This window comes from Aythya marila (assembly GCF_965140915.1).
Source record: "Aythya marila genome assembly, chromosome: 1".
Classification (NCBI taxonomy): Eukaryota; Metazoa; Chordata; class Aves; order Anseriformes; family Anatidae; genus Aythya; species Aythya marila.
The window spans coordinates 136,614,782-136,638,000 of record NC_139042.1 but is presented as its reverse complement, the minus strand read 5'-3'; the positions used below and the strand labels follow the sequence as shown (position 1 = coordinate 136,638,000).

Below are 23,219 nucleotides of genomic sequence, written 5' to 3'. Positions count from 1 at the left end.
GGTTGCAGTTACTGGTCTTTGCTGGTTATCTATACCCAATCCTCCGCTTTTTTTTTCCTTTGCAGTTGGTATATGGGTGCATGTTATTCTATCACAGTGCCTGGTAAATTCTCTGTGCTTTCTGCGCCTCATCCAAGATGGTGTGTGTTTGCTTGGTGCATCTCATCACTGTGTCTACTCTTCTCCAGTTTTTGTTTGCTGTCCTTGTGGCAGTGAGCTTGGCAGTATTGGTTCAACATCAGGTGTTCAAACTTCTTCACTGAGACATTTAAGAGAGGGAGTTTTCTCTTTCTAGTTTGAGGACATCTTCTTCCAATGTAGCAATCCCTCCGCTTATTAGCAGTGGCCGTCTGCATGGATACTTTGTCCATAATGTGTGCACCTGCCTAGTATGACTGGCTGGGCCACGTTGGGATTCTGGCAAAGGTTGCCACAAATTTTGGTGGCCACCTCTCATCTGGCCTAAATTTTGGGTTCACAAACACCTGGTTCAGCTAATTTGTCAAAGGTGATGTAGCCCTGCCTTTTCCTGTTGTGCTAGTCTTACATTTATCTGCTTTTGTTCTGAACTGGTTCTGGCTGACAACTGGCTGAAAACTGCTTTTTGGTGGGTGAGGAAAGGGTACGGTAGCTTTCTGCTAGTTTAGCTCCCTGCGTTGTTTCGCTGTGGTATTAGGTGAGTGCTAGTGCCAGTGCAAAAGAGAGCTTGGAAACCTACAGCTGAAAGTGGAGCTGAGGAGAAAGGATGTGGCTGCAGTCACATCTTGAGCAGATCTAACAGGCTGCCAATAAAAGCAGAGAGAGCTGCTCCCCCTTCCAGTACCCTGCTGCTCGCCTTATGTTAGTTTTGGATTTCGCTGGATCTCTTCTTGAGTTGATTCAACTTGCTCACCCAGTCAAACCTTTCACTGATGTAATAACTTGAATCAGCTTGGGAAAGGGCCCATAAGTAAGTGATGGGGTAGAACAGCATAGTTGAGGGTTGCGAATGAGGAAAAAAGGGGGTTGGGGAAAATGAGGTGATACTAATTGTATTAACCAGGCTAAAGTCCCTATGAGTGAAAGAGAATGAGCCTGATGAAGGGTAATGCTGACCTCATGATGCCCAGAAGTGTTATGGATGGATCACCCGGAGCGGAAAGAAAGCAAGTAGGAACTTGTGGAAGTGGCATCTCGACTAGTTAAAGAAAAGTACGACAAATTCAAATAGCTTCAAGTTTCTTCTTGAATATTAAAAAAATAAATAATAGTATTAAAACGTTGAAAAATTATTTTATTTGTTAATTGATTTTTATTCCTACTGCTTCATCCCTTTGCATCCTGTGGGCCGCAGTATTTTTAAGCCACAATTTTTGTTGTGGTTCAGATGTGTTAAACCTTAATTTGTGTAACTTTTGTAGTCTCTAAACAAATATTTGTTCTTGCTGGTGGATATAAAAAAAGGCTATTTTGAAACCAAGTCTAGCTTTTACTCTGTATTGGGTACTTTCCCCTAGTTAAAAGAATAAACTACATGTAGGTCTCTCAGGTGGTAGATGACGTGATAACTTTCACTATGGTTTCAATTGCCGATTTCTAAGATGGTTGTTTTTCCTTTTGCTTTAAAAGAGTGTAAGTACTTCTTTTCAATGTATTATAATTTGATGCAGTTAATATGTGTATTTATGATGTATATCAAAAGGAAAAGTAGAAACATATGTAAAGAGTTCAGCTTTGACTTCTTTAAAAAAAAAAAAAAAATCAAATCTGAGTTGCATCTCCTTGCCCCATTGCAACTTAAACTGTGAAATAGTTGCATAGCTATGAAAGGAATTTCTCTTGGATTTCTTCCCTTTAGTTATTAGTATAGTTCATAACTGTGTTATTCAAGACAGCATTGTTGGGTCCTGTGTCTCTTTCAGAGTGAGTTATATGGAGCAGGATGGGATCTTCTGCCCCATTTCTCCCTTTGGCATTGCTGTTTGAGTCAAGTAAATAGCAGAGATGATACTTGGTACTAACGCTGCCAACTTCAATAATTAGATTTTATAGGATATTGAAGCCTCCGTGTTTTCTGGGAAGGGTTGGAGAGGGTGGGGGAACAAACTTGTTTTTTATTATTTTGGTGATGCATACTTCATTCCTGAATGTCGCAACAAATTGGAAAGCTTAATATGCTCATCTGCCAGCCCTGTGGAATGCGCTACAAGTTGCAGCTTTGAATCAATCTGTATGAAACTGCTCATCCTAAGTGTAGCTGTGTTCATTCTGAGCTGTCACTCAAATAACTGGTATCATTCATGAAAAGGATGCTTTCTCCAACTGTTCCTTGGCCAGCTCTGAGCTCCAACAACGAGTGAATAACCTATGCAGTGCAGTTGTGTTAGGCTCAGCTGTGCCTTCAGGCCTCAGTGATTACACTTGACATGACTGGTGTTCCAATTCACTGCATGCTGTGTGCATGGGTACTCTTGCTCTGTGTTGTACATAATAATGGAGCCTGTACTCATTTGTGCCTGGATTTACCTTTTTTCAAATGCTGGGCATGCTGTCTTATTAGAGAGAACTCTGCCAGTTGGCTGCACATTTCACATGGTGCTTTGGGTGACATTGAGCTGGCTATTAATGAGATTTTTCAAGTCACAGTTGTATGCAAGCTTTAAAAAGTAGATTATTGTATTGCATGTCTCTTTTTTATCATTCTCAGTTTACCACGCAGTTTTTTTTTTGTTTGTTTTCTTCTGGAAATGCAGTCTTTTTAAGCAACCTGCACTTAAGGAAACTCTACTGTGATTCATTTTGAATCTTTAGGATATGGAAAATTATGCAAGGAAGGGAAGGAGATAGCAAAGTAAGGTAATAAACATACTTAATAAAAGGTTTCTGCTTTCTGATTTAAAGATGTCTACCCCTTCTCCATAGAAATATAATCTCTAAACTGAATATTTTGCTGCACAATTAAAAACTTGTTTTCTGGAGGGGGAGTACAAATTTAACATCCTTAAAAACAAAAAAGCTCCCCCCCTAGCTATTCAGGTATCTTTCTTCTAAAGCTGGCATGAATCAATTTATATTCAGTACTTCTAAACTTAGGCAGACAGCCTGAACAATTTAGTTTTCAAAAAGAAAAAGAAAGAAAATAGCTTCCAAAGATATAACAGCACTTGTTTAATTTGTTCAGTTAGAGGTAGATTAAGGAACTTCTTAGTCCCTTCAGCTTCTCCCAGTACACGTGGCAGTGTCTTTGATAAACAGTTTTGCAGTAATGAGGGGAGTAGCCTGCTCCTGGAAACTAGCTTTAGAATTTTCTAAAGCATGTATTTGTTAGGTGTTAGTATTTCTAATTTTAGTGTGGGATTCTGAATGCATTGTGATTTCTCATGCAAGAACTGTATCTGTTCTGGCAGTGTAACCATTTACATTCAGACAGGCACATCTTTGGCTCTGAAATTAGGGCTTTGAGTTAGGACATACATCCTGCTAGAAATTTAATATGCCTACTTATCCTAACAAATAAATCTGGAGGATTTTTGTTAATTTTGTGTGGTGGCAGATAGACAAGTGTTCAGTATGCCAACTACTCTATGTCTAGATGCTGCTGTACAGCTCCACTGCTACAGTGACTGAGTAAACACAGGGAAAGGTAGATATGTTTAGTGGTAAAAACTGTGTACCTTATGTAAAAGTAGGAACGAGGACAGAATTTTCATAATGTTATATATAGCTTGTGGTTAAGGACAATTAAAGGGGCATATTACGTTTTAAAAAAATGGTTGCTTCATGATTGCTTCTTTCCATTAATTGTATTAGTCAGGTATCATGTATGAAAAATGTACTGACCGTGCAAACTGATACAGTAAGCAAATAAGAGGAGTGGAACTGAGTTTGAAATAACTCACTGTGGTTCACTCATGTGGGTGTATTTTTCTCCCTATCTCTTCATACCAATATTGACACTTATATATATATATATATTCCTTTAATTTTCTGTGCACTTTTTATTTGTATGTATTATATGTAAAATATCCAAGATACATAATTTCAGAGAGTATCAACACACACACATGTCTTTGATAGCCTGACATGAATTATGCTTTTATAGAAGCTTGTGCGGTGTATATTACTAAATTCTGGCAATAAATAAATAAATAAATAAATATTTTTGCTCTTGTGGGCCAGTACTGAGTGCTTATAAAGCTGCTTTAACCTCATCTTTCATATTCTTATTTAAGCATCCTTCTGTACAGAACAGTGTCATTTGGGCACTTCAAACCTCCATTTTCTTTGTTCTCTGCCTTCTTCTTTAATCTTATTTTAATAATGCACAGCCCAGAATAATGAGCTGCCCATTACCAAGTTACCATCTTGAGTTGTAGCACAGTTGAAAGACTTCGATTTGAGTCTGTGCTTTTCAGTCAAACTTCAAAATGTCCCCCTGCCTCTTTTTTTGTTCTCTTTCCCTTACATTAGTAGTTGCGCTATGACGGTACATCAGGCCATAAATTGTCCTTAGTAGGAGTGTTGTTAATGCATCTGCCTGTCCCCCCACCCCTTATTTCTCCCACTTGAAGCTGCCCCGCTGTTGCTGTATGCAAACCGACGTGACCTGCGCTTGGTGGACGCTGCACATGGGAAGGAGAACGCCACTGTGATCGTGGGCGGCCTAGAGGACGCGGCAGCAGTGGACTTCGTGTTTGTGAAGGGGCTGATATACTGGAGTGATGTAAGTGAAGAAGCCATTAAACGAACAGAATTCAATAAGTCTGGGAGTGTACAAAATGTGGTCATCTCTGGACTTTTGTCACCTGATGGGCTGGCATGTGACTGGCTGGGAGAGAAATTATACTGGACAGATTCTGAAACAAATCGGATTGAAGTTTCCAATTTAGACGGATCACTGAGGAAAGTTTTGTTTTGGCAAGAATTGGATCAGCCCAGAGCAATTGCCTTAGATCCTGCAAGAGGGTAAGTCTTTGTCAAAATACTTGTGACTACGACCATTTCTTCTATGGCTTGTTTGCTAAGTGATTTTAAATACTCGATGGCACTGTTATTGAAGTTATTCTGATTCATTTTGCATTATTTGCTTCTCTATTATTGTGCCTTGAAAATAATTTGCACTTCTGGAAATGCTTTTATCTTGGTTTGTGAACAACTAGAAATCATCAGGCATTCAAAAAAAAAAAAATTATTTTGGCAGTAGTGCAGATGATAAACAGAAATTCTAAGGTGAAAATGTGTAATCTGCTTGAAAAGCCATCAAAATGCCTGTAAATAGGCTTGTGCATCACTGCAGTGTCAAGTAACTGATTTTTTGGGAACGTTATTCCTTGTTAATGTTTATGCTTTATTGAAACAGCAAGAGAAATGAGACAAATAAATGCACTGTACTAAAAATATTTTGAGACGTGTTTTGGAATTTAACCAAAATTAACAGCAAGGTTGTTCTCTTCACTCTTCAGGGAATTTATCGGCGAAAAAAAGGGGGCTTGGAATAGCCCACTCTAGAACAGATTTGATTGTTCCCATTTCTCATTTCAGCCTCTAAATTTGACTTACAGTGTCATCTTTTTGTTCCAATTTTGGGACTAAGCTGTTGTTGACTAGTGGAATATCTTTGACACTGTGTAATCTTCTTACAGTTCATTTATTTGTAGTGTAGATATATTTATACTGTCTTTTTTTCCTGGACAAATAGGAAAATGAATCTCTTGTAATGTCATGTCAAGTAAGTTTTTCAGTCAGCTGGTTGGGGGGAGAAATTAATGCATTATTTCCTTTGCAAAGATGAGGACTGCTTTATTTGCTTGCAGCTTCTTTATATTATAACCTGTTAACTTGTTTGAGTCTTTCCTTCACAAAAGATTTTTTTTTTAATATTTTGTTTGTTTGTTTTGTTTTTATTTTTTTGTCCAAAACATAGCTTTTTTCCCAAGCTTTGTAGGAATGCTATATCCCGAATATTTTCCTCTCCAGTTTCAGTAGGCCTTTGATGGTATATTAACAGGAAAAATGTTTCATTTGCATTACTTATATTTTTAGCTTTGGAAATAACAAAAAGGATAAACTTACTCTTTTCCTCGCTCTTTACTACTTAAAAATTAGAGCCAGTGATAGCACAAGTTTTATTTTTCTAGATTCTAAAACCATTTAAGTATATAAGAAAAGATGCAACAACTTGTGCCCCTTTCACCCACCATCCCAAAAGTGAGAGAGATGGGAGGAAAAATAGTCAAAATGTTTTTGATTTGTCTTGCAACCAGAGAGATGGTGATCCTTATTAGTAAGGAATAACACACTCTTGTAAAGCTGGTCTTTTTTAGTAGAATATTTGTATTTTTCAAATATACCCAGTAATATGTTCAGTGATCAAAACTAGATGATTGCATACTCTTGCACTCTTTCAAAATGCTTAGCTCAAAGAGAAACTACAAGAAAAAGAGTGAAATAGATCAAAGGTAAAGTGAACTCATAACTTTTTCCATACTGATGATCTGTTAAATCAATAGAGTAAACACTTCAATAAACCTGAATTTAAAAACAAACAAAAAAACAAAACAAACACTGTAATTGAAAGACAAGATTTTTTTTTTCTTTTTCTAGATCTTTGCAGAAGTCACTTTGTAAGTTGTTATATTAAGGGTATATTTTAGGGAGATATACCCTTATTTAAAGATATATTTAGGGAGATATACCCTTATATAAAGATATATTTTAGGGTAATGCAGTAATATATCCACTTTCTGTCTTACCATACTGCAGTATGTATGTGTATGTATGCAGTATGGTATAAATAAATAAATAAATTGCATTCCTTGTATGCAATTTTATGGCAGAAAACCTTTCAGCTTTTAATAAAGCTGATCACATTGCAGAGTTTCCTCTAATGCTTGAAATTATGGGTGGAAAGGTGTGTTTAAAAAAAAAGAAAAAGAAAAAGAAAAAAAATCCCCAAACTGTTTCTGTATGTGTTCTTCTTTCACTAATATTTACACTTTCTTCTAGCCCTGTAAATATCTTTTGGTTTCACACTGTTGCCTGGCAGACAGTGGTAGGAATAAGCCATAAAAGGATCTAAAAATAGTTAATAAAATATGAAATTTGGAAAAACAAAACCCCTTTCATTTTCCTGCAGTCTAGTCCATCTCCTCTTACGTACAGTTGATGATTTTTCCAGATACAGATTTATGAACTTGTGCAATTCATCAAAATAAATGATTTAGCAGCAAAATTTACACTAAGATTGTTATTACTCACAAGCTCCATTTTTAATTGAAGTTTGACAAATATAGTTGATTGCAGATATATAAAGTATTTCATGATCATGTTGAATTTAGTACCAAAATGTATTTGTCTGTTCTGTGCTTGGGTATATATGTGTATTTTCTATCCATATTTTTCTTACTAAAAACATGTGAAAGTCTGCTTTGAAATAAAACCTTAAGAACAATATAAGCCAGCACAAATATGCAGTAATGAATAATGTGTTTTCTTGGCAGTGTCCCATGTAGAAAAAAATAGTGTTTCGCCAACCCTCTGGTCTTTTCAGCAACCTGTCTGTTGTAGGATACTTAGCCATTGCTCGCTGAAGGTCTTTACCCAGTACTTACTCTTCTGAAGAACGTGACTCTTCTTTTTCGGAGCATACTACAGCAACAGTAATGGTATTAAAGAATAACTAGTTTGGGGACCCTTTGCTACCACTGCCAAAACCATCTGTTAATTGTATGTGAGGTTATATGTGTAATTGTGAAATAGCATCGTAGAAATTAGACTTGACGCTCATGTCTGCTATCAATAATAAGTAATACATTCAGTAATGGAAAATATTTCTCAATTGATAGTTGCGACACAGCCCCCAAGTCTAATTTTTACTCTGATATTTTTCTCTAGGAAGTCATCAGAATCTAAAATGTCTGGACTCTTCTTACTGACCATCTCCTGTGTTTGTTCTCAACTTGGAGCTTTTTATTTCTCTATTTTATATGCTACAACTTATTTTGCAGTTTATCGTTCTGTTTTCTTGACAGTCAATTAAATATTGTGTGTGTACACATGGTAAAGAATGAAGAGGAAGGGAATGGGGTGCTTGTTCAGCCTTCTTCTGAAGTGGACTGAGGGTTTTCAGGGCTGGTTCAGGAAGGCTTCTGGTTGCTTGTAATCCTTTCTGAAACTGTATATTTCTGAACAGTGTTAAACATAAGACCCTCTTAATAAGATCAACAACTGTGCATAATGCATACTCTGAAACTTCATTATTGACTTTTGCCAAGGGAAGAAGACCAGGTGGTAGACCACCCCATGTGCAGAAGAGCATCATATTCAGGAATGGCTTGCATGAAAATAGAGCACGGGGAAGAGAGGTTTTTCTGCTTCAGTATTTATGATGGGGAAAAAAAAGTCATATCTATTCAGATTCTTGAGCAAGTACTGCTTGAAAATGCAGTATTGTAAATTTGTACTTCTGTTTTTTCTTATTTTACTTGTACTACCATTTTGTCCTCAGGGAAGAGACTTCATTATCATCATTACAGTTCCTCCCCAAATTGCCCTTTAGACAACTTGATCAGCTTTCTTCATAGGAAGCACTATCAAAATGAACTGGTTTTTCTCACTTCTACATGTATTGTTCACCCCAAAGGGAATGTTAAGTGCCTTCTAGAAGTGCTGACTAATTGCTTACTTTTCAGGACACGTTTTAAATCAAGTGACTCTATAGAGTTACTTTAATTGTTCAACTCTTGTAAGGCTTTCAGGTTGTAAAGGTTTCAGTTAATGAATGGAATTAAGAGTACAAAGAACTACAATACTTTTTATGACAGCTGAAGTTGATTTTTGGAATTAAGTACTTTACATGTTGGGGAGGATCTTCAGATTCAACGTGCAACCCTCCCCCGGCAGACATTTCAATTTTTTTTAATCTAAAATCTTTCCAGGGAATACATATAGTTTCTTTGTTATATGGACCTGTTTTTTTCGTTTGAAAGCTGGCAACTTACACCTAAGTGTAAGCACAAAAAAATTCTTGCAGTTTCAATACAGGCATTACATCTACACATCATAACAAAAGATCCATGGGAACTGGTGGTATTTGTTGTGGAGTTGTGGATGTTATAAAAACAATATAAGAAAAGGAAAGCAGTTCTAATAACAGTTACAGCATATTTGATATTGACAAAACAAAAAAGATTTCAACGCCAAAAACATTTTGGTAATAAAAAAATCACAATTTCTTTGTAAGACTTCAATTAAGTTTTTTTTTGTTTGTTTGTTTACATACAAGTCAGTATTATCTAAAATTACTTTAGATGTAAATCCCAATAATAATGTGAGTAACAGAAGGCTTTGCTTCGTGCCTTCTCTCGCCTGATGCCACATCTCCCTTGAGCAGATTGCATCTGGCTGAAAATATTTATGGTACTCCTCCACTGCTACTGACATGTTTCACTGGCAGCAGATTAGTGCACTCTGCTTATTTTTTTTGGTGTATAACCTAGCCTGTGACAATCATGAGTTAATTCTGAGGTTTTATAGGTGACTTATATGAAAGTATTAAGCTGATATGAAATCTGCAGACTGTTGTGGTGTAGGCACATCAGTTTATAAGGTGTATTTAATCTTCACCTAAAGAAGCTTTGTTTATCAGAAGACGTTGGTTGCAAATACAGCCCTCTTCATAGGTTTGTTCATTTCCATTACTGTCAGTATCAGAACGTTGAGGCTTTTAAGTCCTTTTTTTAGATGAAAGGCTGTGGCTCAGGGAAAAAAAAAAGTAATTCTGATAACTGCTGGGAGGTTAAAGACAAAATTGTGATATATTTTTGTTTTGTTTTGGTTTGGTTTGGTTTGGTTTGGTTTTTTTTGGTGACTTAAAGATAAAGCTAACCCAGAAGATTGCAATGGTATTGCACAGGTTGTCCTGATAACACTATATCAGGAGTGGCCTGCCTTGGCTCTTGAGCTGCATTTAACTCCTGAAAGATCTAAAATGCAACAGTGGTGCCACTAGTAATTGGATGATGCTAGCACAGGGGCTGTTGGGTGATCTGAAACTCTTGGCATGGGAGACTGCAAATCAGAGAAGATTGCCGAGGCCAAGACTCCTGCATGATGCAAAGCCTAACAGCATGTGAAGCCTTAGCCTGTGGGAGACTAGCATGGCATCTGAAATGTCCTTGCCATCTTCTCCAGAACTAGTAGAGGTCCTTGCTTCTGAAGTATGGGTGTGCAGGTTTTAGCTCTTGATCTTACGAAGATGTGTGGCTTCTGAGAACATGATCAGACATTATTCAGATATGGTAATGGTGTTGAATGCTAGCACTTTTAGCTTTTTTAAATTTGAACATCATTGACAGTCTGTTCATTCTGAACCATTTTTTCACAAGACTTCACAAGGTTTGTCTGCGGTTTGTCATATATGGTTCATGCGATTCAGGCTTCCAGTCCATTGCTAGGGTAATTCTGTGTGCCAGGATACCCAAATTGTGAAGGTATGATTTTATTGCACAACTCAAAATATTCATGACATTCTCTTCTCTTTTTGTCTCCTCTGAAGGAGGAGGTGAAGGAAGGTAACCAGAAAGTAACCAGAAACCCATGTATGTAAAACAGCAAAGGCTTGGAGAGGTGACCTCTCTTGTAAATCTTGCTGTGCTGGTTTTAGATGCTGCTTCCACTGACTGCCTATTTTCATCCTACTGCCAGAGGTTGCCAGGAACTCAGAGGAACATGCCAAGATGTTTTCCTTGCTTTTCAGGCATTTAACTTAGTTTTCTCTATTTGTGGAAGGAGATGAAACAGATTTGGCTTGTTAGAAATAAAACTAGAGTGCACAGAGTTGATTTGTAAAGGGTGAATGTATGTTGTTCTTAAAGACTCAGGTACCATAAAGTTATAGGTGCTTTTAGCTCAAGGCAAGTTTGGAAATAAGCTTTCATCCCTACCTCCTTTGTTAAGTGCTTGGGCTAGAAAATGAGACTGTGGACTGGATCAGTTGAGGGCTGTGCTTTGCCTTCTGCCAACTTCACTGTGAATAAAGTAGTAGCATCTTGAAACACTGCAATTTGTCAAAACCTTGAGTTCATTGTTGGTGTGTTTTTTCTTCCTTTTTTTTTTTTTTTTCACTTGGTGTTTTGAGATTTGGATTTGTGCCAATTAGACTTGTGGATACGGTATTTTACATGATAGTCTATCGACAATTTATTAAGGTCACATTCAGGAAGATGGTTAAGCCTGTTAACATGTACCTTAATGTTGGAGTGGTAAGGGTGATAAGAACTGGTAAAATCGATGTGAGTTGGCCTGAACTATCAATGTATACTTCAGAAGTTTACATGTAGTGTTTGTTTAGTGAGTTAGAACCACGTATTTAAAATGAGGTAGTAATTTCTGGTCTGCGTGAATAACCTCTGGTGATGAGTCTTTGGGCATGCTTCTTTTTATCTGCATTTTCAATCCCTACAATTATATCCTAGCATCTAAGTCTAGACTATGAAACTAGACTGTTGTATTAAAAATAAAAATAAAAATTGTGTACAAACAAGTTTTCACTAACCGTGTTTTGAATGAAGCTTTATACTGAGTGTACACAGGGAAAGTTATTTTTAAAATCATGATTTTATACTTCTAGTAAGCATTACTAGCTAGCACGTTAATTAAAACATATTTGTTCATACACCTTTAAAAAATAAAATGATCCTAATATACCTTTTAATAACTATTAACAGGAACTCAAAGGGGCCATACTAATTTACAGCAGAAAGATGTGATCTGAAGTATTGTTCATTCTGTGTTCTTGCTTAAGAAGTTCAAAGTAGTGTTCTTGTAGGGAAAGCAGAGTGGATTTAAAGGAATGTCTGCGATATTTCTGGGGAGAAGGCCAGAGTAAAACAAAACAGTCTTCCTCTCCCAACTCCTCAAATACAATTTGGACGTGTTTATCAGGAAATCATTAGCTTAGAGGCCATGACATGCACTGGTAGCCCATTCATGTAGTAGAGAAAGAGCTTGCAATTGCTCAGTAGAAAAACAAACAAATGGCAACTGACTCAGCATAACAATTGGAAATTGCTGTAAGAAATTATTCTTATACCTCAGTTTAGGGAAAAGTTTTGGTTTTAATCTCTTTACCATATTGAGGCAGGATATTTTAGATTTTTTATGAAAATGATGATGAGCCTTATAGACAATGTGCACTGAAGCAGATCTACACCAGAAGAATGTTATTTGCAAAACTATCCTGCAGTGAATACAGCTCACTGCAGTGCATTTTAAACTTACTTTGTTCATTCTGCGACCATCATCTTCCCTTTTTACATAAGCTTCACTGGCAAAAACACACTTTTTGCCATAATCTGAGTTTGTGCTCCAAATTTTTGCTGCAATATTTTGGCCTACATGCTGTACACCTCTGAAGTGCATTTGTAACAACCAGCAGAAATATATAAGATAGAGTCTGCCTTAGTCACAGCAGGTATGAGGAGTGTAGTAGTTTTGTGTCTGAGTTGTTAATGAGTCTGCTTTTTATGGGGTTAGGGAGTATGGAGACAGAAGGAATGTCAGAGGAAAAAAAATCTTCATTTAAAATTGAGACAAGGTTGGTTTTGGGTTTTTATACCTCACAGCATTTGGGGAAGTGACTGAAATATGTCCATCTTAGAGTGTAAAGTTTGGTCCAAAGTTTAGACCAAAGGATTTGATTTGTATTGTAGAAAACAGAGCAGAAAGTCAGCTTTGTTTCTTTGGGCAGTATTTTGTGGAGGAAGTTGATTGTTGAATTTATTTTGTTGACAAAAAAAGTTTGATTTATTACTCGTTTCTTGAAAATAGATGATAAATTCTCTTGCTAGCATGATTTGAAACAGACTGATCATATTCTTTAAATAAATTATGGATTAAATTTATTTTATTTTATTTAAAAATCACAGCACTCAGCTGTATGAAAGTTCAGCATGATTAACAAAGGAAAAAAATGTCTACAGAAGAACCATCTTTATTTGGCTGCATTCCTGGAAAAAATAAGACTATCCCTGTGGAGAAAGAGTATATTTTGGTACCGTCTTCTCTGTAAAACGGTCAGATAAAATGTCATGGGATAATACATTGTACAGAGGATGTTGAGCAAATACAGTTTTTTACAGTGCAGCTAGTAAGAAAGGAAGACATACTGGGGACATAAATTTTGAGTGGTCCTAATAAAATATCTATAATAATTGCATATGGAATTTATGTTTATAGACCCCAGGATAGGAGAAGATGGTTTGCATTACAGTCAATATGCCAGGGTGCTGAGTTGGGTCGGTATTTGAAGCAGTACAGTTCCACTGCTTCACTATCACAGAATCACAGAATCACAGAATTTTCTAGGTTGGAAGAGACCTCAAGGTCATCGAGTCCAACCTCTGACCTAACGCTAACAGTCCCCACTAAACCATTTCCCTAAGCTCTACATCTAAACGTCTTTTAAAGACCTCCAGGGATGGTGACTCCACCACTTCCCTGGGCAGCCTGTTCCAGTGCCTCACAACCCTTTCAGTGAAGAAGTTCTTCCTAACATCTAACCTAAAACTCCCCTGGCTCAACTTAAGCCCATTCCCCCTCGTCCTGTCACCAGGCACGTGGGAGAACAGACCAACCCCCACCTCGCTACAGCCTCCCTTGAGGTACCTATAAAGAGCGATAAGGTCGCCCCTGAGCCTCCTCTTCTCCAGGCTGAACAAGCCCAGCTCCCTCAGCCGCTCCTCGTAGGACTTGTTCTCCAGGCCCCTCACCAGCTTTGTTGCCCTTCTCTGCACCCGCTCAAGCACCTCCATGTCCTTCTTGTAGCGAGGGGCCCAAAACTGAACACAGTACTCGAGGTGCGGCCTCACCAGAGCTGAGTACAGGGGGACGATCACCTCCCTAGCCCTGCTGGTCACACTGTTCCTGATACAAGCCAGGATGCCGTTGGCCTTCTTGGCCACCTGAGCACACTGCTGGCTCATATTCAGCCACCTGAGCACACTGCTGGCTCATATTCAGACACTGCTGGCTCATATTCAGACACTGCTGGCTCATATTCAGACTGTCTATCTATAAAAGACCTGAAAATGAGCTGAGCAAAGCAAAAGTTTGTGCTTTGAATTTCTGCTTGATGCTCGGAGAAATAATTATCACTTTTAACTCTGTTGTATTATTATAGTCTACCTGTCAAATTTCCAGTCCATCCATTTCATTAGTTGGTGACAGCCCCCTTGGAAGTTGTTTGTAAAACATCTGGCTAAGGTGTGGGCATTTCATAATAAAGCAAAGCAATAGAAAAACCTAAGCCTTGTCTGTGGGAGCTGCTTCAGATGGACCAGTGATGCTATTTCACACTAGTATTCTGGATTTTAAGTTGTGTGCTTTAAATGCACATGTCTGGGTGAGAATGTGAATGTGTATGTAATATGTATTTGTGGTGCCTGTCTAGTTAGTTGTATCTTATAATTGAAACATGCTAGTTGTGTTGTACTTTAAAATAAAAGAAAAATAAATAAAATAAATCCAACAGGGGAAAAAAACAGCAAAATCAGAATCATGGAAATATTTTTTTTTCCCCTTGGACTGATGAGTAGTAATAGAAAGAATACTAAAATATTTTCTAGACCTTAATGTTTAATTAGAATCCTCTACTATTATTCTCTTCAAAATTGTCAACATCCATTCTGGATCTCTTTCCCCCTGCCCCCCTCCCTCCACGCCCCAGTTCACGTACTTTACATTTTCATTTCTCATGGGAACATTGTTATTTTTTACTTTTACATCTTAATTCCATGTTTCAGCATAAAATATTACTTATAATAAGTTTCCTCTGTCACTTCAAGCAAAAAGTGGTAAAGATAGGAGATTATGCAACTGAGAACACTGTTAAGACTGGTAAGTCTGAGTGTTTTTTTCTAAATAAATCTATGCAAGTGTGAAATTTATTTTTCTTATTTAAAGGATAAGCATTATCTCTGCTCTAGCAGGTTGTAGTATTGTACTAAAAGAAATGTATATTTCAAATTAAGTTCATGCAATTCTCTTGCTGTGTATTGTAGTGATGCTTTCATTTGCTGTAGAATAAAACTCTTATCATTGTCTACATTTAAATGAACTTCTGAGTAAGCTAAAATATACTATTTTGATTTTTTTTTAATAATTATTTTTAGCATGCTTTTTTTTCTTACATTAAAAAAAAAAAAAGATGCTTATCTTTCTGTGGAGAACACATTTGGATCTAAATTTAAGCCTGATTAGTCCAAGGTAAAAACTAATCAGGAAAAAAATTGCTCAAAAGGTATATGTGATATATAAAGCAGTGGGCTTCTGTAAGCCTCAAACTGTAAGGAGATCTTGCAAGAATGTCTTCAGGTGTGTAAAACAAAACTCACATATTTCTTGCTGTAAACACTTGGAAAGCAATGGAGCTCAAGTAGTTGGTAGCAATCCAGAGTTGTCTGTTTTTGTTGGGGTGGGGAGCAGGAGGGAAATTGCTGCTTTACCTTACTGTAAGGTCTGACTTAAATGTTCCATTAACTATATAAAGTGTCGTGTGTTGATTTTACTGTGCTTTCCTGATTAAACAATATGTCATTTTATTGTCGTAGTCTGACACGCTATTTTAAACAGTATTAAATGCTGTGCTTATTGTGGCCAGAAATGATCTTTGGAGGTTCTGACTGAGAATGTCTATCAGCCCCGAGGCATGCATAAAACTAGTTGCTCCACTGAGGGGAATGATTGCTGAATGCGATGCTCAAGCCAGCACTCATCATTGAGTTGGCAGACTCAGAGCTTCTTGGCTAAAGAGTCAACAGTGAAACCAGAGATTTGCTTTAGTAAAGGTCTGATCGCTGCTCATAACCACTAAAAGCTTGAGTATTAAATAAATTATATAGGCCTAATCATCATTTTATAGCTACAAACCAAATTTGGATTTAAAGAGATGGGTACTATGAAAGCATGAAAGTACAATGTGTTCTTGAGGTTTGACAGAAATTTCTTACTTAACTGGAGAAGAATTGTCTTCTTGCATTAAAATGTACTTCTTTTTCGAGACAGAAATGAGACTTGGAATACTGTGAGTTCCTTAACAGAGTTCTCTATATAAATGTATTTATTTTAGCTTCATTAAAATCAAAGAAATTTTGTCAGCTAATGTAACCAGAGTGTTCTGCCCACAGTTCAGTATCTGAGGGATAACCTTGTTGGTAACTTTGAAACAGAGAGGAGCTTTTTCATGCCATGTCCCAAGCTGCCTGATGTTGATCAGACCCTCTATATGCCACGGCCCTGCTGTTGCCTGTTCTGTCTTCTCTAACTAAATAAAAAGGGAAATCCAGGTCAGAGGAAAACAGCAAATGTGTTGGCTTTCCAATGTCCATTGGGACATACCTGAACTGAAGCCAAGCAATGACTAGGAGAAAGGCTCAGTGACTTTGAGTTTTGATGGGCTTTATGGTCATCCAGGGGCTCTACAGATACAGAGACAGAAGTTTTCCTATTTTCTTCAATGAGAATAGGATTATAGATGCCAAAAGGCCACCCTTGCAACAGGGTGGGAAGATTAAGATTTTTGAGCTCTGGTTCTTATTTAAAATCTTTGTCTCTGTCACTCTTCTTTTGAAGCCTGGGCCTATGCAAACAACTGCTAGTAATCTCAAGTTGAAGTTTTCATTGGTGGCTGTGAAAGTATTAGGCTTCTTCTGTGACTCTCCAAAACACAAAATGGAGACAGACTGTGCATTTGCGTAGTTTGGGACTCTTTCCTGCCACCTGCATGGTTTGTAAAATCTTCCAAAAAATCTCACTCATCCCCTTTGTCTTCTGTATAAACCACATTTTAAAAGCTCCCTTAGAGAATTTGACGTGTTATACCCTAGAAATGCATGACCTCAGCCAAAACTTGAGTAAAGAGAAGTGACTTTGTAAAGATGGTGGGCTACGTTATGTTTGCACACACATGCATGCAGATGGTTGTTGACATGTGTGTATGTGTGTATGCATATTTTATCTGTGGAGTTCACACTAGTGTGAATATTAACAGTACATATACCAAATGATCTACAAATAGGAGGTATCTGAAATCTGCTACAGAAGTTGTTCAGTTAAAAATTGAACAGAACTGCAGAAGAACTTTGGGTGCAAGTCTTTCAGAGGCTAAACCCTTTATATTTTATCTGGTGACCTTCTTAGTCATATATTATTTGACTGTTAAGTTGATCTTGACAGGACTATTCCTACAAAATTAAAAATGTACTCAAGTGTTTTGAAGGACCCAAGCTGGAAACTGCTGGATACCAAGCAGTTTGTGGTCCTGAAGCTAAGAGGTTGAAGTAGTTGACAGTGTTTTGGAAGGATAAAAAGATGAAAAGACAAACTTAGTTTCTTACAAGGAAGTAGATGCTCTAAGAAGTAACTATGAAGATTAAAAGTAAGATTTGTCATATTGGGAAAAGCTGTCTGACAGCTCTTTTACAGGCTACCAGAAGTCCTATATTTAAAACTAGACAGGAAAGAAAGTGACTCTGAAAAATACAATAAACTAAAATAGACCATTTTTGAAATCAAGCAGACTATCATCCATGTTAGTTACTTTATATTTAAACCTTTATTTGAGTTCTGCCTGTCATATTACACATTAAAAAGTCTAATCTTAGGCTTCTGCTCGTGAATGATTTGGCGTAAGACTCTTCTATTGTTAATTTCCAAGTCTGAGTTTGCTTAGGAATTGTCATCCCTGAATTCACAATTGCCTGCTCCAGTAAGAAAAATAAATTATTTTGTGCAAACGAAAGTGTTTGCAGAATCAGTTAACTATAAAGTAAATTTATGAAGAGAATACAAAATTATTTTTAATATGCTATTTTTAAAGTTTATATTACAAAAATAGTTGTGCTCTATAAAATTTCTGCATGAGAAAGGATAGTTAATGCAAATATTTGCATCTTGAAATAGGGAAAGATGAGAATTGTTAATACATATATCTCAAGATTATCTAATTTTTTCTCTCACTCTGCCACATTTCCCCCCACCATGTACACTATCCACTTTCTAGACCAAACCTTTCAGTTTTCTAACTATACTTTACATTCACTTATTGAGGGAATGTGTATAGCAAACACATGCCATGGGGATTTTTTTTTTTTTCCTTCTTTGTTGAAGTTCTAGTTTCCAGAGCATCTTAAAGATGGCACTTAGAATCTGTCTTGTGAACTGCCTAATTTTTCAGGCTTGCTTGTTGTGGTAGACCATAAGGGTAGGATAGGTAAAATCACAGCATTAATAGTTATTTTGCCATAACAGTGTTGAGTATGCTGGTTTGGTAGAAGACAGTGTTTTTTCCACGAAGAGAGTTTGTGGCATTCCAGTGTCCAGACTTAAATGATTGTTTTCTTATTGCAGGACCTGGATGCTATACTAAAGTTCTTTTCACTAACTGCTGAATATTAACGGCAAGTGTTTTCCCTTGAGATGGTGAAGAATAAGATTGAGCTTAATCTATGTATTTTTCTCTTAAATAAGACCAAAATCATATTAAAAACAATGTAAAGAACAACTACTATCCCCTATTTAAGTATAAGCCAACTCTGGCTGATAAAACGGAGTTCTGGTGAGAATTTGAAAAATGCATGAGCTAGGTGATGAGAACAAGTATCAAATTGAGTGCTTGATGATTTTTAGTAAAATGATTGTTAAACTTTTTCTCTTTCTTGTGCATCCTTTTTTTGCAAATACATTGTTTGTGGTGAACCATGAAACTTGCCATTTTCACCATTCTCTTGCTTCTAGGTAAGTTTCTTATGGTGTGACCGTTGTCAAGAAATTTACAAAAACATGCAAGACACAGCTTGTCAAACATATGTTCAGTGACTGCTTGACTAATGTTCTTCTGATGGAAAAAGTTCTGGCTCCTTTTTTTAGAAACAATAAGAAAAATCTATGGGAACAGCTAGCCTTTTTATGACTGACTTTGAAGCAGTAACATGACTTGTTTCTCCATTTGAGGCTGTCCCTATGGAATTGTGATGTCACTAAGTTCTGGCATCTGTTTTCTCAGTGCTGTCGAGTGCCATGCATTAATCTTAACTAAGATAGTTTGGTGTTTTCTGTTGTGTGTCTGACTGCAGAATTGTCAGTCTTTTAAAAATAACTAACTAAATAAATGATGCTTTCCAAAATCATAAAGCGATGTGAATAGTCACTGTATCCAGGGAGTCAACAAATTTCAGGCAAGGAATGTACAGATCAAACCTTTTGACCTTCAGTCATTTCATTTCACTTAGGTTTACCCTGTTTGTGTAACTGAAGACTGTTTTAATGTAGTTGTGTTTCTAGCCGTGACACGAAATCATATGAGTTAATGAAGTGGTAATTATGGTCTGGTGTTATCTCCATCTAGGCACTAGCAGGCTGAGTTATGCAATTCACATACCCTGTTATATAGTGGATTTGATTACAACACCTTATTCAGTGTTTCAGCAACAGGAACTGTTGACAAGAATGGCCATGCCCAATTTTGTTTCAGAGCTGCTCCTGTGTCTTATTTATCCAAGACCTTTTTTTCGTGGAGAGATTTGTTACCCTGTTTAGAACTGAAATGCTTATTTTCTGATTAAAAAAAAACAAAAAACAAAAAACATGCTCAGCTGGTGAATTCAGAGATGGTAGTAGGTATTTGTAGCATTCTGATTTGGGGCATGAAATTGCCCTTCATCAACAGTAAGAAGCTTAATAGTAGGAGGTTTTTTTTTTGTTGTTTGTTTGTTTGTTTGTTTGTTTGTTTTTCCATCTAGAATTCAGTTTTATTTTAGTCTTGATCTTTCTTTTACAGGTTTGACTGAATTCAAAGTCTGTGTCTAGTGCTGTGTATACTAACTTGAAGTAGGAAAGGATGAAAGTGGAATGGAAGGATGAAGGAAGCTCTAATTTAAATAAATAAAGACCTGTCTTGAGGAAAACGTGACTTAATAAAGCATTTTCCACAAAAACATGTGAACACCAAATCTCTGTTTTACTCCTTTCTTCCACTTTTTGGAACCCAAAATGATTTGCTACTGTTCCTCTTATCAGAAGTAGAGTTGACTTTGCATGTCAAAAAAACGAACTTTTTATTGTTTTGCCAATCACTTTTTCAAGTGTTCCTCTGCTTTTTCAGCCTTTAATCTGCATTGTAGTGTTGTCTTATGCCACTCTTGACATGTTTCAGAATGCATTGGATGAATTTGTTTAGAGAAACAGTTCTCTCTCTCTCTCTCTTTTTTTTTTTGCTTTTGCTTTTGTTTGTCTTCAGAACCACAGCAGTGGGCAAAATGTGTCAGCAGAAGTAAGCTGAATGATTCCACAGACAAACTCTTCTCACTGCCAAAAGAAAAATAACATTCAATTGAACCGCTGTTTTAATGGTAATGGTATATGCAATTCAGATATAAATTTATCTTCCCAGATCGGCAAAGATTTCCAAGGTAACTGTGAGTGAGCTGGATGTGCTGTACTGGAATACTTGTTCATAAACATAGGCTTTTTTTTTTTAAGGATTTTTCTATTTTATATAAAAACATTCAAGTAGAATAGTGTGTGTGGTTTGTGGAATGATTGTGGGAATAATATGTTTACCTATACATGAAAATGATAGGCTGGGACTTAAGTCTATTTGGAGGCACCTGTGGTCTCGTGCACTTGGTCGGCTAGTTGGTGGGTAGAGGGTGCATGTGTGCCCACCCGTGGCACAGAACTGCGTGACTGACTATTTCTAGCTGCAAGAAGTGGACTGAACAACTTGCACAGGAGATGGTCTGATCTGCTCTGTATAGGCTACAGGATGCCTTTTCAAAGTGTTGAAGCCCACAGGCTCAGGTTGAAGCCGAGGTGATTGGGAGATGGTGACTTGATGGCAAAGTGTGACTCCTTTTATCCAGGTCTTGTATATTCTCAGATTTTTGACCTTTCTTTGGAGATCACAAAAACCATGTCAGTCAAGCAGCTGATATTTTGGTTTTGTCCCCTTGTAGTGCTGAGAAAGCTCCCCAAGCACTGCAGTTGGGCATCTAGTGCGAGGACACCTGGGGCCTATGGGGGTACAGAACAAGTCATAACGTGCAGTTTTGTTATTTAACTGTGGATGTCTTCTGAACTAGATCATAGTATCAGCCTAGTAGTGAGAAGATATTTGTTTTACAGAAAGTTATTGAGATTCTAGAACATAAAGGTGGTTGTTGTGGAGTGTTGTGTGGCTGTGTTTATAAGGGAAATATTTCTTCTCCATGTTTAAGCATATTGATGAAAATTTAAAAATCAAAAAACCTGAAGTAGGCAATAGCTTAGGGGTGTGTTTAATTGATGGTTTGTCATCTGTAAAGGCATGAGCTTGCGTTTTCAGTATAATAAAGGTCTCAATGGTAGCCTGGGGAATGGTGGTGGTATGGAGCAAGGAAGCCTGGTAACTGGATATTTTAGTTGAGGATCAGACAGTATTAAATTTAAAGTTAAGCACTGTCAAACCAGTTACACAGATAAACAGGACACATCTCAAAAGAAAAGTTTCTGCAAGCAACCCTTGGTATAATGAAAGCATAGCTCCTGTGTTTAGAAGGAAATCATACTATGATATAAAGTAACAGGCATCTAGACTGTGTAGTCGTTCTTAAAACATCAGCAGGTATTTTCCATAAATTAGATCAGTGTGTAGAATAAAAACATATGGTTGGATTGCATCATCTTGGGTTGCAGAGCTTATTTCTTCAGGAACACTTATGTACAGATAGCTGAAGACATTATGCCATGAACTGGCAATAGTTACAAGCATGTAACTTTACAAAAGCATTACACATTCAGTGGTGTAATGTGTTTAAAAAAACAGTTTTGATAGGGGTGAGGTCTGCCTTAATACTATAGTTGGGTGAAAGTGATTTGTGTATCACTCAATAAATATACTGTTTGCTGCATGCTGATTACTGCAACTTTTTTTTTTTTTTTTTTTTTAAAGATATGGGAGATGAAAAAAATCTGTTCCTGATTTTTCCTTGATTTTTATTTTTTTGGGGAAGAAGGAGTGAGCAGGGGAGAGGGAAGCAGAGAAAAATCATTATTCCTGCCATAGGATTCATCTTTAATGTCGTGTTTATACAGTAAAACTAATTTATTTTCCAAACATTTGCTGTTTAGATGTTTTGTGAGCACAGTGTTGTTCTCTCCTCTTCCTTTCTTCCCCTGCCACCCTTGCAGATGCCTGCTGAAACAGGTATGGAAATTCTGCCTGAATTGCTGAAGCCAATGCTACGCCAGCCTTCTGTGACTGTGTTTTAACACATGAAGCAGCAGCTGTGCTGATGCACATTCAAAGTACCAGTATTGCTTGTCAAACAATTTAGATGAATTGAGAAGTGAAAAAGCAAAAATGGGTTACAAAACCTGGAAAGAGTATAAACACTGTTGGGAACACTTTGAGGGAGTTGAGAGAGTTTTAAGGAATGTTTGTGGTATAAGCACTCCTTTCCATTGCTGCATCCCCAAATGCAAAAACATGGTGCTAATGTGCCACTGAACTGTTTATAAAGAAACAGAGGTGCTAATCCATCTTCCTAGTTTGAGAAGATGAATTATATAAACTACATTAGATGATGAAGTAAGAGCTGAAGCTTTCATTAAAAGATTTCCAGTTTGTTAAAGTAGGCACAGAATTACCTGACAACTTGTTTTTGTTGGAAAATGCCGATTAATCAAAATTGAAACTTTTGTGGAAACACTTGTTTTGACAACTTTTCTTTAGGTTGTCATCCTGTTTCACATTGTTGGAGCCTTGAGTTTTCATCTCTTGCAGCCATATCACACTAGCTAGCTGGAAGCTGGTAAAACACTGATTTTCAGCTGAGGGAGTGTTGTGATCTCTCTATTTCTATCCAGGTAGATCTTTCTGTTTCAAATGTTACTTTTAATTGTTGGTCTATTTCAGTGAATACTCTACTTCTATTTCTTGTAAACTTTGTGTTTGTTTCAGTGGTTACAGCAAGACTTAGTTTAGTTAAACACTTCCAGAAAAAGGAACAGTATCACCCTTTCTATATGCCCAGCTCTCATTCCTTTGTCAGCTCTTCATCCTGGTACTTTAGTCGGTGCTACTCTGGGCACTGCCTGTAGGGCAGGTAGGAGTAATGCTTGCGTAGGTCACCAGAACTTTAATACTTGTCTTGCAGATCCTAAAAGGTAAGGGGAGGAAAAAATGTAACAGAGAGGAATTTGAT

General features: G+C 37.1%; 1 protein-coding gene across 3 annotated transcripts in view; it reads left to right on the top strand.

Annotated features, from left to right (window-relative positions):
• LRP6 (LDL receptor related protein 6) overlaps positions 1–23,219 on the top strand; it is a 126,698-nt gene that overhangs the window by 9,728 nt on the left and 93,751 nt on the right. For all 3 annotated transcript variants that reach the window (XM_082767653.1, XM_082767652.1, XM_082767651.1), the window contains exon 2: positions 4,551–4,944. In XM_082767653.1, the coding sequence (XP_082623779.1) occupies positions 4,551–4,944 (394 nt within the window). The remainder of the gene's footprint in view (positions 1–4,550; positions 4,945–23,219) is intronic.